General features: G+C 42.0%; 1 protein-coding gene and 1 long non-coding RNA gene across 2 annotated transcripts; one reads left to right on the forward strand and one right to left on the reverse strand.

The window, feature by feature from the left end:
* Positions 1-7,266: 7,266 nt before the first annotated feature.
* On the reverse strand, positions 7,267-8,246 carry LOC139023287 (uncharacterized). The gene is made up of 3 exons (XR_011474426.1): positions 7,869-8,246; positions 7,511-7,581; positions 7,267-7,423 (listed from the first exon to the last, which is right to left on the reverse strand). It is a non-coding gene; the product is annotated as an uncharacterized lncRNA (long non-coding RNA).
* A 338-nt stretch (positions 8,247-8,584) lies between these two features.
* On the forward strand, positions 8,585-13,598 carry LOC111955259 (zona pellucida sperm-binding protein 4). Its single transcript, XM_023975432.2, has 12 exons — positions 8,585-8,983; positions 9,062-9,168; positions 9,266-9,479; positions 10,862-10,984; positions 11,063-11,235; positions 11,328-11,425; positions 11,761-11,909; positions 12,043-12,220; positions 12,807-12,942; positions 13,112-13,191; positions 13,352-13,408; positions 13,500-13,598. The coding sequence occupies exons 1-12, from the start codon at positions 8,641-8,643 to the stop codon at positions 13,507-13,509; spliced, it is 1,668 nt and encodes a 555-aa protein (XP_023831200.1). The 5' UTR covers positions 8,585-8,640; the 3' UTR covers positions 13,510-13,598.
* The last annotated feature ends 1,921 nt before the right edge of the window (positions 13,599-15,519 follow it).

Below are 15,519 nucleotides of genomic sequence, written 5' to 3' on the forward strand. Positions count from 1 at the left end.
AGCACAAATCTGCACTAACTGTAATTTTAATTCTTTAATTCTAATTTGGAACAACACAAATAAATAATCATAACATTTAAAACTACATAAATATACAAATATGTACAAAAATAAGACTCATAAATATCAAAAAGAAGTAACAAAGACAAATAGAAACAAATGTGTTGATTTGGCACTCGAGCATCAATACATTACCCATCCCCAACACTGTCAACCAAGAATCAAGACTAAACCAATTCATCTTGGTGGTGTGCAGGCTGGTTTTACATTATTGTTAATGATTTCGCACAAACCAGAAAAAAATGCAACAATATGTCTGTGAAACTATATATTCACAGTATTATGAATGAATTGTGGTTTATTTGGTAGCATTTCATAGTGTGACTGATTTTACTAATTGCATTAGTACTGTACAAAGTTAGAGGTGCGCTATTTGATAGACCTTCCCAGGCAGTAGCCTGCCTAGCTCACAAACTGAACTCAGCAAAAAAAGAAACGTCCTCTCACTGTCAACAGCATACATTTTCAGCAAACGTAACATGTGTAAATATTTGTATGAACATAACAAGATTCAACATCTGAGACAAAACTGAACAGGTTCTACAGACATGTGACTAACAGAAATGGAATAATGTGTCCCTGAACAAAGGGGGGGTCAAAATCAAAAGTAACAGTCAATATCTGGTGTGGCCACCAACTGCATTAAGTACTGCAGTGCATCTCCTCCTTATGGACTGCACCCGATTAGCCAGTTCTTGCTGTTAGATGTTACCCCACTCTTCCACCAAGGCACCTGCAAGTTCCCGGACATTTCTGGGGGAAATGGCCCTAGCCCTCACCCTCCGATCCAACAGGTCCCAGACCTGCTCAAATCGATCCCGCTCCAGAATACAGACCTCGGTGTAGCGCGCATTCCTTCGACGATAAATGCGAATCCGACATCACCCCTGGTGAGACATAACCGCGACTCGTCAGTGAAGAGCACTTTTTGCCAGTTCTGTCTGGTCCAGCGACAGTGGGTTTGTGCCCATAGGCGACGTTGTTGCCGGTGATGTCTGGTGAGGACCTGCCTTACAACAGGCCTACAAGCCCTCAGTCCAGCCTCTTTCAGCCTATTGCGGACAGTCTGAGCACTGATGGAGGGATTGTGCGTTCCTGGTGTAACTCGGGCAGTTGTTGTTGTTGCCATCCTGTACCTGTCCCGCAGGTGTGATGTTCGGATGTACCGATCCTGTGCAGGTGTTGTTACATGTGGTCTGCCACTGCGAGGACGAACAGCTGTCCGTCATGTCTCCCTGTAGCGCTGTCTTAGGCATCTCACAGTACGGACATTGCAATTTATTTCCCTTGCCACATCTGCAGTCCTCATGCCTCCTTTCAGCATGGCTAAGGCACATTCACGCAGATGAGCAGGGACCCTGGGCATCTTTCTTTTGGTGTTTTTCAGAGTCAGTAGAAAGGCCTCTTTAGTGCCCTATATTTTCATAACTGTGACTTTAATTGCCTACCGTCTGTAAGCTGTTAGTGTCTTAACGACCGTTCCACAGGTGCATGTTCATTAATTGTTTATGGTTCATTGAACAAGCATGGGAAACAGTGTTTAAACCCTTTACAATGAAGATCGGTGAAGTTATTTGGATTTTTATGAATTATCTTTGAAAGACAGGGCCCTGAAAAAGGGACGTTTCTTTTTTTTGCTGAGTTTAGAATCAGGGCGCCCACTCCGACAAGGTTAATTGACCCACAGTCCCACACGGTGACATGATATCATTGACGTGACGTGCAAATCAGCAATAGAAAACTGATTGCGCAAATGTCACCATTCCGAATATTTGTGTGCGGGTGCCCCGTGCCGCCCACGGCAAGATATATTGATTCCAGTGTTTACACAATACACTTTGTTTCAAGCCAAGAAGATGCTGCAAGGTGATCATTGCTACAGCTGTGATGCACAACTACCTGAAGCAGCATTGCTGTCCTGATCCTCCAATGGAAGATCAGGATCAAGCAGATGTGCCCATGGCTGAGGCAGGCAATGACCAACGAGGACTTGCACAAAGAGTTGCTTTCACATTGCAGCACTTCAACTAGATGAGATGCATTTAAATATGACATGTATTCATTATGGCTTATTTCTGCTTTGATAATGTTTGTTCTGTACAAAATTCAAATAGTTTGCAGCAAAATTAAATGAGTGACTAAACCAAGGCTGGTTTAAAAGTTTATGGTAGTTTATGGTGATTTAAATACTCACTCATGAATATCCAAATTACAAAACATTTTTTACATATATTGTTCACCATGGCTGGTAATCAAAATGGTCTCATTACTGTATATTTTTGGGATCATACCTCTCTTCCAACTTCATATCCAAATCAACCTGTAGAATTATCCTGTTATGTTCTTCCTTCAGATATTTCATTTTATGCTCATGAAATCCTCTGGCTAACTTTTCATGCATGGTCATCTTTTTGTTCTCTGCTGAAGGTGGTGGCAGCATCTTCTCTCATGGATGCTATAGCAGATGTAGAGGGTACACACTCACTGTGCACTGGCTCTTCCAACCTGTTCAGATTGCTTTCCTCTGGAAAAAGAACACTGTTAGAAGTACAAATAAACTCATATGGTCCTTAGAATGAGAGAAGAATAACGATTGACACAGACAGTGGAATATATTTACCAAAGGAAGTAACCAACTTACTTTCTTTGGTATATGTGTCATTTGTGCTCAGGTTGTCATCTGAACTGTCCTAATGGTCATCGTCTGGTATACCATCCAGAGGTTGCTGGTGCTCTATTATTCCAGATAGCAAGTCACTCAATTCTTCAGTCTTGTCTTGGTGGTCCACCACCAGGAGTAAATCGCTCTCTTCTGATCTCTGCATTCTCTCCTTAAAGCCAGTTTAAGGTTCTTCCACAGAGTCTATAAAAGGCAGACATCATTCAATATAAGTGATGTCACAATAATATGAATATGAGAAATCCTGATAATGAAGATATCTCACCTGAAGTTGTTGTACTATTCTTGTGGTTACATTTTCATTTGCATTGAATTCACTGCAAATTGCAGCCCAACCACTCTTTTTCTTTTGCTCAGTAGCAGAAGTATGGTTTTTACTTTCAACAACTGGATGGTTTGCAAAATGGCTTTTGTAGCATTTTTTCAAATTCACAAAAGTTTTTTTGAACTAATATTTTTGCCTCTGTAATTGTTCTCTCTCTATATTATTCCAGTAATGGTGTTTTCTATTCCATTCTGGGTTTTTGTGAGCACATTAGACAAAGCATGTGCTTATACTTAACCTAATCAGGCTTAACACAGGTGTTTCATTTAGGGTTTACTTACCTTACTCCAGGACTCTACAGTCGCTGAAAACTAAGCCAAATTTAAGCCACGTTCATGAAAGCTACTTACATGTTCATAGTTTAACTAGTACACATTAACGCTACTTCTGCTTAATCTAAGCCCTGTTTGTGAAACCGGCTCTATATCTATCTGTATATCAAACACATACAAAATGTGTACCAAGTACTACTTTTTTTTAATAAAGTAATGTCAAATCACACATTTACATCTGATTAAAATGGATTGTGTATAAAACATGATCAGGAAAGAAGGACATAACTAATATATTTGAAGCTGAGCAGGGCACTGCTGGAATACTTTAACGTATCCCATTCCTTCAGGCTTCCTGTCAATAATCCCCGATTTGACAATACTGGACAGCGAAAGCTTTGTGGTGAGCTATCCTTGCAAAACACTGTCTAATCACGTTAGGATCATTGTTTATTATTACTATTCAGAGGGAGGAAGAAAGAATGCCGCTTTAAAGCACTCAACTAATATTCGAATGGCCGACTGGTGTGTTGCAACAAACTAGGATAAGGGATTAAGCCAGGTATCTTGGTTGATCCTGGCTCAATTGATCCGTAATCCGGTTGCACTAAAGATGGATAGGGGGCAGGAGGATATGTTATGGTATAAATTACCATGGAGATTTTATTCTGTGGAGCTAGCCTGCTCCAGACCAGGCTAAATCCCAGGATCATATTTAATCATCACCCTAATGAGTCAGCAGTCAACAAAATGGAAACCAATAGTTATTTCACCTGCTCACATATCATTGTTATCACATATAACTAGACCCACTGTTATTATTTAAACGTTTGTGATCATTAATTTCAATGATTTTGGATAAAAAATGATTTTTAGATGATGTTGCTATCATTAGATAATTACAGTTTCCATAGACTATAAGGCTTATAATATAAAGTGAAGTATTAGGGCACAGAGGGGAAAAAAACAACAGTCATAATATTGTAACCAGTTGTTTTAAAGGAGGCAGTTTGTTTAAATATGACAGTTGTGGGGCATTTCGTGAAATGGTACTTTCAGTATGGTTTAATAACAAAGACATGCTGATGTGGCCAGAAACATTAAGTTCACATTGTCATAAGCTATAAACACTGTTAAAACAATATGTAGCTTTTCTGCAGAAAGACAAGCTCTCATAAATTTTATGACTTTATCCTTTTTCTTCCAGTGTGGCCCTAGTACTCTGCGTCATATAAACAAATACAACATTCCATATGAATATACAATACCACCAATGTGTAACATATGTTCCTTATTGAATAAGGACTAACAAAGCAGTACCATCAGCTCCTTCGAAACTGAAGTCACAGTGGATCTACAAGATGGAAAGCACAGAATCCAAGCAATTATAACAAAATGATACATACAATTCAATCAAAGCTAACACCTGCATGTCTGACACTAAAATAATGCAGGACAAATCCATACACATCACTGAACAGACATAAATGAATGGATCAGTAGCCTCCCTGCAGCCTTGTATTACACACAGTATACCGCACAAAATCATAAGAGCCAAATCGTCAAAAACGAACCCAAAAAAACCAAATTCCTCTGCCACCGCAGGACATATTTAACCAAAATTGAAAGCACACATACTAACTAAAATAATTCAACACAATATGGTCCCTCAGCAGCCGACCACTGTCGTCATCAGGGAAGATTGCCGGATTGTCCAGTCCTGGCTGGTGGCACTCTGGGGGCCCTCTCCTTCCTCAGCAGGCCACATTGTGGAGGACAGCACAAGCCACAGTATATCAACTGCCCTAACAGGGCTGACCCTTAATTTGTGAAGGCAGTGAAAGCGTGCCTTCAGGAGGCCAAAGGTCATTTCACTCTGGCCCTGGTCCTGGCATGGGCATGGTTGTAGGCTGCTGTGCTTCCTGGGGGTCTGTGAAAGGTGTCAGGAGAAAATGCTGGGCCATCCCCTGTCTCCAGCAACACACCAGAGAATTCACCTGTCAACACAAAATCTCATCATTACACCCTATAAACACAGTGATATTCTGACACAGCCATGATGGTATAAATAGGGGTTGTGTGGCTTACCTTGTGAAAGGCACTGATAGATTTCAGAGGCCCGAAAGATTCTGGAGTCATGGACTGAGCCGGCCATTTTGCCCACAACATTGCTGATCACACAGTCAGCATTGCAGACCATCTGAAATCATAAGAATGGAATATTACACAATCATGCACATCACTGGCAATGCAGAGTGTTCGTCAATGGACAATATCAAAAAGTTATGTTCACCTGAACATTAATGTGTGAAAGGATTTCCTATTCACAAAATTCGGCCTCATGGGCACCTGAGGGGCTTTTATCCTATATGTGTGTGCAGTCCACTGCACCAATGACTATTGGGAAACCTCTCACACAAAGTAATGAGTATCCTACTATGTGTTAACAGTTTGTCTGTAATTTGTAGATCCTCTTACCTGCAATCCTATAGACTCCTCTTTGATGTCACAGAGTCTTCTGTGGCAAGGGAAGGAGATGAGACATCTGCTAATGCTTTGATAGCCAGACACACACTCCTATTTGTGGGCAAATTGTTGGCCTTGTTCAGCTGTTCTGCATCCCCACTGAGTACAGGAAGGCTCCACTAGCAAAAAGCCCAAGGCCACACAAACCATTTGCTCACAACTCAGTGCATGGCTCCGTGCAGTGCGGTGCTTAATCCTGGGACCCAGTAGTCTGCATAGATACCTGATGCCATCTGCAAAACCTGTATCTTCATAATAGATGGTCATCAGGGAAGGCAGTGGTTCCACAGGTCCTGAAGACCCTTTCTCGCCTGAAGGCTCTCCTCAGCACAAGTGCTTCTTCGCCACCACATCTCGCACGAATGGGCATGCCATTGTCAGAGCAGAAAGGAACACCAATTTTGGGCCTTCATATAGGCTAGTGGCCACACCTGGTGCTGGGGGGGTGGGCAAAAGAGGGCGATGCCTTATAACGATGACTTGGTTGTACTGATTGCTGGAAAATAAAAAAAACTTAGAAAGATGCACGTCCTGTGTGGCTCACAAATAAGAGCTCATATGTCATGGCTCACTTGACTTTACGAGAATATACCTAATTTTTATTTTGAGCTGTGTCATCTTCTTGGAGCTGGGGAAGGAAAGAAAAAATAATGATTAATACATTTGTGTTACAGTTAGCACAGTGTACATTGAAGGCATACTCACTCCCTCTAAGTTTTTTTATTTCAAGGTCCAGTTTCCTAATTGTCCTCTTTTTTATTTCGGACTCCAGTGCAGATTTTTCCATCTTTTCCTTCTTGTACTGAATGTCTATGTCTGCCAGTTCTATTTGGGCCGGAGGTGGTTGCCATAACAACTTTCTGATAGCTTGTGAGCTCTGTGAAACAATAATTAGCGCAGCTGGAATTTGGCAGGATGTGGTGTCCTTTTATTAATACGCACTATGTTGCCAGGCTGGTTTTCCCACTGTATAGCATCTGGGTCCTGTAAAGAAAATAGATTTTTTGATTTTGATGAGGACCCTCACCATTGTAGAGTAAATAGTATTTCACAGTCTTAACATGATATCTCATGCTTCTGGAATCCAGAGAGATGGTCTCCTCCTCATCATCGTCTCCATCATGTGCTGTTGTGCTGCACTGGGCGTTCACCTATCACATTTAATCGGATTCATATTGAAGCTAGTAGACAAGACATGCAGGCCTACAGTATGCCTTTGATGGAGTACTCACTGGATCAGCATCGTCTGGTGCTTGTGCTGGTGGCTCTAACAGGAACACAGTGCTGCCAGACACTGAAGGCAATAGGTAACCAAAGTCAGACAGTCCAAATTGATTCAATATGAATGTGGTTGTATCCATGTAGAGATGGAAGGACATACCTTGAATCGAAGCGGTGTGGCATCTTGGGAGGAACCTATGCTCGTCTCTTTCCCCCCAGGGATCCCCTCTAAGACGGGCCTGCCTTTATTTAGCTCCAAGGCCATGTCCTCTGCTGGGGTAAGGTCAGCCTTTGGTGACCCACCACCCGTGCCTTGTCTGTGGGTATTCTTTTTCACTGCTAAAACAGTACAGACAATGTGTGAGCAGGCACCTTCTGGGTACAATATATGCTTGTGCTTTGTTAAATATTAGTCAGGGACCATACCATTCTGCAGAATGTTCTTGTATTTGATTTTGACCTGCTGCCATGTCCGTTTTGGCCCGTTCATGTTTAATCTACACACACACACACACACACACACTTAATGGAGTCACACTGCAAAAAATTACTTGGTATTTTTGTCTTGTTTTCAGTAAAAATATCAAAAAATGTATCATAGCTTTATACAGTGTGATGGAGTTACTTTACACAATTTCACTCATATCTYCAGTGCATTTCAATTAAAAATWTAACCGTTTCATAATTACAGTACAACTGCATTTTTGGAGATGTGAATTAAATATTTGAATTGTAATTGTGATGTTTCAGCGGAGCGGTGAGTGTGTAATTGTGCACTACTTACGCATTCAGGCGGTCTGCAATACTTTGCCACGCTTTTTCTCTTTGCTTTATCACTGTGGCGGTGTTGCCTTTCTTCTTAATTATATCTTTTATCTCCTCGTATGCCTCCATGAGGATTTGTGCTTCCGACGGGGAAAAGTACGCGGCTCTAGTTGCCATGGTAAATCAGTTAATCTGTGATCTGTGGCGGGGTCTATTTGAGTGAGCCGTGAGCGCGCACCTATCCAGGATTGGTTTCACCTGGTTTAATGAATCCGTGTCTGCTCATCCTGGCTTGGTCTTTGTGCAACCAATTAAGCCTGGACGCACATGTTTTGGCTTCATTGAGCTCAGCTGAGTCATTTATCCCGGATGTCTTAATTCTACTTTTGTGCAACAGGCCCCTGGGCTCTAATTTGATAGCCTAGCCCTAGACAACATCCAATCATAGGCTGCGTTTAGACATGCAGCCCAATTCTGATCTTTTTTTAAACTAATTGATATTTTGACCAATCAGATCAGCTCTGAAAAGATCTGATTTGAAAAGATCTAATGTGATCAGTGGAAAAAAATATCAGAATTGAGCTGCCTGTGTAAACGCAAACATAGTGGCGCCTAATAGATTATTAACTCCAGATGTTACCGTTTACCTTGTGAGAACGTATATTCTGATGCAGTAACGTCGTTCCAATTGGTAGAAAGCTGCAGCCAATTGCAAATACTTCTTAAATATACCTAGGAGAGACATTAACTGTCATACCGTTTCAGCATTCGGTGAGGCATTGTATGAAACCATGGCTTGGCAAAGGAGCGCACTGCTTTTTTTCCCGGCTTGGCTTTGCTTTGCATTGCCTGCAGCGGGATGGGAGCGCGTTTCCGAAGAGGCAACCTTTTCCCACCACAACCTAGACACGGAGGAGAATTATACCAAAGACAAGGCTGTAGTGCAATTTGGAGACCCCGCCAATGTCAATCTTAACGCCGACCGTGGATTCCAGGTGCAATTCGAGGAGTCAGATGCAAACAAGTGGGTATCCGTTACCGAAGCTGCCCCAGTCAGTTTAGCGGTTCTGTGCGGTGAGGAGGAGTTTAAAGTAACACTTCCAGCTGGTCCAATGAGTGAAGTCAAGATTTTGGGTAAGTTATTTTATTTATAGGTTTAAAGATCATCAAATGCAATTTGGCCACTTTGCTCATTCTTAACTTTCCCTACAGGACCCAACAGTATGCTCTCTGTTCTTGAAGCCCCAGAATCCTGTGGATACTCCTTATATCAGAACGTCTTAACTGTCAGCTTTTCAGGCTGCCTCATTAGGCGTCAGGTAGGGTTTTTTCCTTTCCACGTTTTAAATTATACATTTAATGTTGTAAATGTCATTGGAATGATTGTACATTTATTGCCACACTGACTCTCTGCAGGCTGGGCGGTACAGCTTGATGGTGTTGTTTGTCAATGAAGCTGGCATAATGGATGTTTCTACAGTGTCCTGTGCGGCTAGCCCCAAATCCTCTTTGTCCTCGACCGTACACCTGCCCCCTAATGGTCTTCGCAATGCCCATGGTGGGCCTCCTTCAAAGTGTTTAAATCCCACCCCTCGCAATCCCAGCCCTCAAAATCCCACCAAGTCTCCTGGTGAGTCATGAAATGTTCCGGGCCTGGTTTACAAAAACCATCGTTAAGGTTTCACTTCAATGAGTTCATAATTGAATGCCTGCCTCAGTCCACTAGAATAGGTAAATGCGTTGGATGCTTCCCCCCCTCCTGCATTACTTTATACACAGATCTCCCCGCTGAACACAGAATCGCATGCTTTCTGGTTCTTTGTGACTGCAGATAACTTTAGAACAAATTTGCGACGTCTTTGCAAGTGATACAAACAAGTGACCTAGATATATGTTTCAAATCGAGATGACTGCATTAAAATGTAGGCTGAACCTATTGAACAGCTTTTTAATGTTCAATTGAGTTGTTACTGTCTGTAACTTGTCTCAATATATTTCATGTGTAGCCTATGGTGTGCCAAGTTTATTCTTTCTTTGGCTAAGCATTAGAATAAGCCACCTCAATATTTGGTGTTCTAGTGGTCTGAGGCAGTCGGTGAAGGAGCATTTGTGAAATGGCTCTAAATTTCTTTTTTAACAATGCTCCTAAGAATGTTAACTTAACTTGGCCTTATGTTTTTTGGAAACCTGGTCATTTTGACCAGTTAAGAGGTGCTATTGAAACTGGTATATCTACTCCAGTGCCTCAGATGGACTTCTATCCACTGGTCATTGAGTTTACAGCTATTACTGAACAAACATAAACGCAACGATTTTACTGAGTTACAGTTCATATGGAAATAAGTCAATTGAAATGCATTTAATTTAGGTCCTAATCTATGGATTGCACATGACTGGGCAAGGGCGTAGCCATGGGAGGGTATAGGCCCACTCACTGGGGAGCCAGGCCCAGCCAATCTGAGTGAGGTTTCCCCACCAGGGCTTTATTACAAATACTCAGTTTCATCAGCTGTCTGGTGGCTGGTCTCATACGATCCCACAGGTAAAGAAGCCGGATGTGGAGGTCCTGGGCTGGCATGGTTAAACCTGGTCTGTGGTTGAGGCCCGATTGGACACTGCCTAATTCTTTAAAATGGAGGTGGCTTATGGTAGAGAAATGAACATTCCTGCAGTTAGCATGCCAATTGCATGCTCCCTCAACTTGAGACATCTCTGGCATTGTGTTCTGACACAACTGCACACTTTATTGTACCCAGCGCACCTGTGTAAATATCATGCTATTTAATAAGCTTCTTGCTTATTAAATAGCATGCCTCAGGTGGATGGAGTATCTTGGCAAAGAATAAATGACTCACAGGGATGTAAACACATTTGTGCTAGAAATTAGCTTTCTTTACAAATGGAACACTTATGTGCTCATGAAACATGGGACTGACACTATACATTTTTTAATCAGTATAATTAGTTGGCTACTGATCTTCACTTCTACTTCCAATGTTTTTTGTATTTCAGGCTGCAGTATTCCCCAGAACCAGCACTTGGCTTGTGGTTCCACTGGAATCTCGTCCTCGCAGTGTTTGGTGATGGGTTGCTGTGTGGATTCGGCAACTTCCGCCTGCTTCTACCCAATGGATGGTAAATATTGTTTCACAGGGCAAGATCATGTTTGACTTTGAGTAGTGAGGACTGATGTGTACCGCTCTCCCTCCCCAGAGTGCACTGCAGACAAACAGTTTATCTTTGCTGTTCACCATGACATCACCACTTTCCCTGTGACTCCCACCAAACTTGTGGTTGCTGGGAAGTCTCGCTGTGGCCCAGTCATTGTCAATGATAAGTTTGTGGTCTTCAAGTTCTCAGTCACTGAATGTGGAACTCGCTCATATGTAAGTGGACAAGAATATTATGCCCTCTGGAACCCTCCTGGTGTGGTTCTTGATGATCCACACAATGACTTTATTGTTTTGATCTTAATTAGGAAATTGGTGGTACCGTGATCTACACAGCAGAGGTACAGACGGCCGTCCGAACCCTTAACCTGAAGTTTGGCATAATATCCAGAGACAACCCCCTCAGGTTATCCAGATGTCACACATTTTGCAACAAACAAAATGGGCATTGCTTATTGGACATTGTCTTCAGTTTGGTGTTTAATGAACATCTCAATGTCTAAACCTTTTTCTAGATTTCTGTTTATGCTATATGCCTCTGTCCTAGTATTCCTATATATTGAGCTGATTCACCAGTTAAGTAACTCAAAGTGTATAACTTCAAATATTGCTGTTGCAAATGCCATGAATATTTGCCTCTTGGCACATTCAGAATGTAATTTAATCTCACTGATTGAGGAATTGTTAAATGCACCTGCTGAGATTGACTAGTACCCCCCCCCCCCCCATGTTTGTCTCTAGAGTCATGGTTGAGTGCCGCTACCCTAAAGCTCTGGGTACCCTGCCAACAGCGGCGAGTGTGGGCTACATGGTGAAAAGCCCCAGTGTAACATTCCCTTCAAAGGTGACATCCAAGGGACTGTTCGGTGTCGAACTCAGGATTGCTGAAGGTATCTGGCTGACATGTAAACACGCAATGGCCAGAACATAATGGTTACTGTCCATTGTTGCGAATACTTTACATTGCTGACAAACCCAACACTTAAATTGCTCTTTTACCCCCCCCCCCCCCCCCCCCACCAGACAAAACCTATACTAAGTACCTCAAGCGGCACCATCAGCCCCTGCATCTCATCCTGGGTAAACTTGTGTATCTAGAAGTTCGTCTGACTTCTCCAAATCCACAGGCGACACTTTTGGTCAACTACTGTCTGGCTTACCCCCGCTCTGCTAAGAACGTTCTGGTGCTCATTCACGAAGGGTAAGCACTGCAATGACATGGCGTGACTGATTTGCCTAACGTACTGTAGCTTGCGTATTGGTGGGCTACCTTGCTCTTGAACAGCCATTGGCTTACCAGAGGCTGAAACTCTGGTTGGGCTGGACTCCAATGTTCTCTTTATTTTGGCAATGTACCTTTATGTACTTAACTAGTCAGGTGAACTTATGGCTCTGTTTGTCTGTGTATGCAGTTGAAGGAAGTTTCGAACTAGCGTTGGCACAATGAAGTTTATAGGTATCTGCTAGCTTTGGCTAATGACACTACCGATCACTTCCTTCATATTGGCCATAGGGGCAGACAAATGGTATCCAAGTTCATCTGACTCAAAAGTAAAGGGCCTCATTGCCAAAATCCTGAAGGATCCCTTTATTATGTCGATAAACTTTGCCCCATCCAATGTGTAGCCCTTTCCGTAGCCAAAGCATGACAGCCATTATGTGACAGAACCCCTTATACCAAGGGTATTCAACTCTTACCCTATGAGTTCCAGAGCCTTCTAGTGTGAGGGCCTTACACTGCCAAGAGGAAGTTGTCATTGAGTTCGCTTGATTCATTTCTCACCTAGATGTGCCAACCCTCAGGACCCCAATGTCTCCATCCTTAAATTCAGCAACCTGCCGCAGAACCGCCACCAGCGTCGCTTCATGATCCAAGCATTCCAGTTCATGGATCAACAGACCAACAAGTATCTGGATGAGGAGGTGAGGAAACAGAATGGGGACTGATTCACACCTTGATTGGTGTATTGTCACATGTTGAATGAGGCTTTAAAAAAGCTCACTCTATTGTGTGCAATTTTGATTTATTRTTTTGTGCTGCAGTCTAACATGTTTAGTTGGTATTGAATCTCACTTCATTCCTCTCCACCAGATCTACTTCATGTGCTCTACTGAAGTGTGTATGCCCACAGAAAAAACTTGTGAAGAGCGCTGCTTTGATGCAACTAGGAGGTGAGGAAGAAGCCTGGGGACTTGCATCTCGATTCCCTGAATTGGTGTATTGTCACATGGCGACTGATGCACAACTGTAGTTGGCCTACATTTTATACAATTTGTCCCTTTTTTAAATTATTTAGTTAGTATTTAATCTCACTTTATTTCTCCCCACCAGATCTACTACATGTGCACTAGATAAAATAACTGAGAAGAGTGCTGCTTTAAATGAAATGTGAGTCTTGCCTATCTTTTGTTCCCAGATTTGAAAGTAATGCTCTTCAGTAGGAGCACTTCTCGCTTTCACACCTACCTTTGTTTTCCAGGTCTGACTAATCTACAGTGACAAATCTGATACTTGAACATACTAAAGAAATGTGGTAATTTGACTAATGTAATGAAATAAATCTTGTATTTTGCCTATTTATCTGAGTTATATTCATTGTTTTGAGACTTTAGTCTGCTTTCTAACCTCTTTTGTGTGAGATTGTACAAACGCAGTGTATGGTATACTGGTTTGCTCTGCAGCATAGCTGACTTGGGCGATGTAACTAATTACTGTAGCTACTAAACCCTCATTGTCAGCTTTGGTAAATTGTGCATACGGCAGAGGTGTCACAAATTGTCCTGAGGGGAAGTGGGTGATTTAGCTGTTTGGTGACAGACTTCTGGGTGCATTTTGATGCAGCCTAGAGGGATTTGTCTTCAAGGACATTATACCAAGGCACTGTCAACAATGCTAATCATTCCCGGTCGGGTGTTCTGCGCTTGGTGACTCTCTGGATACGGTTTCCCAAAAGCGTTTTAAGGTTAATTTCACATTAACCATAGGATTCTAATAAACTTAGACTTAAGATGTTTTTGGGAAACTAGGACCTGTGCAAGGCAGTGCCTCCCTTCAGCTCATGTTCAGTTGACTTCGGGAGCTTTTGACAGCCCTGAAAAGGTTTTTGGTTGCCCTTGCTGGATCGGGGTGTAGTCATTATACAAAGATCTTAGCAAGCAGTTGTGAAATGTTTAGCAACAAACCATTTACTCAATGTTTAACATTTAGCAATGAAAACCATCTATTGGACATTCAGGGGTGTATTCACTAGGAAGAAAACAAATGAGGGCCTACCTGACTTTGTCCAATAGATAATTCTGGTTATAACTTTTTCAGTTTGAGTAAATGCTTTTTTTGGGATGGTATTTGTCTACTGGAAGACATCCCAGTTAGGTCCCTCCCCATTTACCCCTGGTGACGTTGCATCACACCTGCGCACAAACAATAATTCAAATAGACCAAGAAGCTCACATGAATCCCAAACCAGGCCCTACCAAATTGCCGTTGTCATGTGTTGCTMACAATTCCGAAGTTGACTTTCAGTGGCGCGGTGATCACTAAACCATGAACTTGAACACTGTCTTCAATGATGCAATACATGGCCCCCCAATTGTTTTCCAAGCTATAAACAAATTACAAATCTAAAATTGGAAGCATTTGTTTTGTGTGAAGTCTCAGACACGCGTGTCGTAATTATGCACCTCTATTTTGTATGAAATGGGCAAACTCAAAACATTGGGGTGAGTGTCGGATAGCGCTTCGCTCTGGAGCCTCCTGGCTTGGTCATTGTGTTTATTTAGCCCATAAGTAACTTTCACTCCCTCAGCATTGGGACATTTGTGCATACGGCAGAGGCGCTTGTGAAACCGCAAATGGGGTGATTTAGGTTACATCAGTCACAAACCCTGCCCATTTCTTCAAGCAAATTGACTTTAAACACAACCTTAAATGAAGACCAAAGCACATTTTTATGAAATAGCCCATTTTTGGCTGTGGAAACTGACTTGGTTTCAGCCTCACATTTCCAAATCGTATCAACAGCAAAAGATGCCAGGCATGTGCATATATAGAGCCCTAGGAGGTGGCATTTTTGTAAACTGATAGAAATTCAATCCAGTCTTTTCTCWCGTAACTTTAACCCCTCAACAACCAAAATATTTTAAATGTAGATTACCATTCAGTTTGGGGTCACTTAATTGTCCTTGTTTTTGAAAGCAAAGCACTTGTCCATTAAAATAACATCACATTGATCAGAAATAGTGTAGACGTTTTAAATTACCATTGTAGCTGGAAACGGCTTTTGAATATTTTTACACGGAATATCTACRTAGGCGTAGAGGGCCATGGCACGTTGTTGGCGTTTTAAAATGCTAAACTTGGATCAGCTAATTGATCATTAAAACCTTTTGCAATTGTTAGCACAGCTGAAAACTGTTCTGATTTAAAGAAGCACTAAAACTGGCCTTTAGACTAGTTGAGCATCAGCATTTGCAGGTTTGATTATAGGCTCAAAATGGCCA

The sequence above is a fragment of the Salvelinus sp. IW2-2015 genome, linkage group LG30 (assembly GCF_002910315.2).
Source record: "Salvelinus sp. IW2-2015 linkage group LG30, ASM291031v2, whole genome shotgun sequence".
Classification (NCBI taxonomy): domain Eukaryota; kingdom Metazoa; phylum Chordata; class Actinopteri; order Salmoniformes; family Salmonidae; genus Salvelinus; species Salvelinus sp. IW2-2015.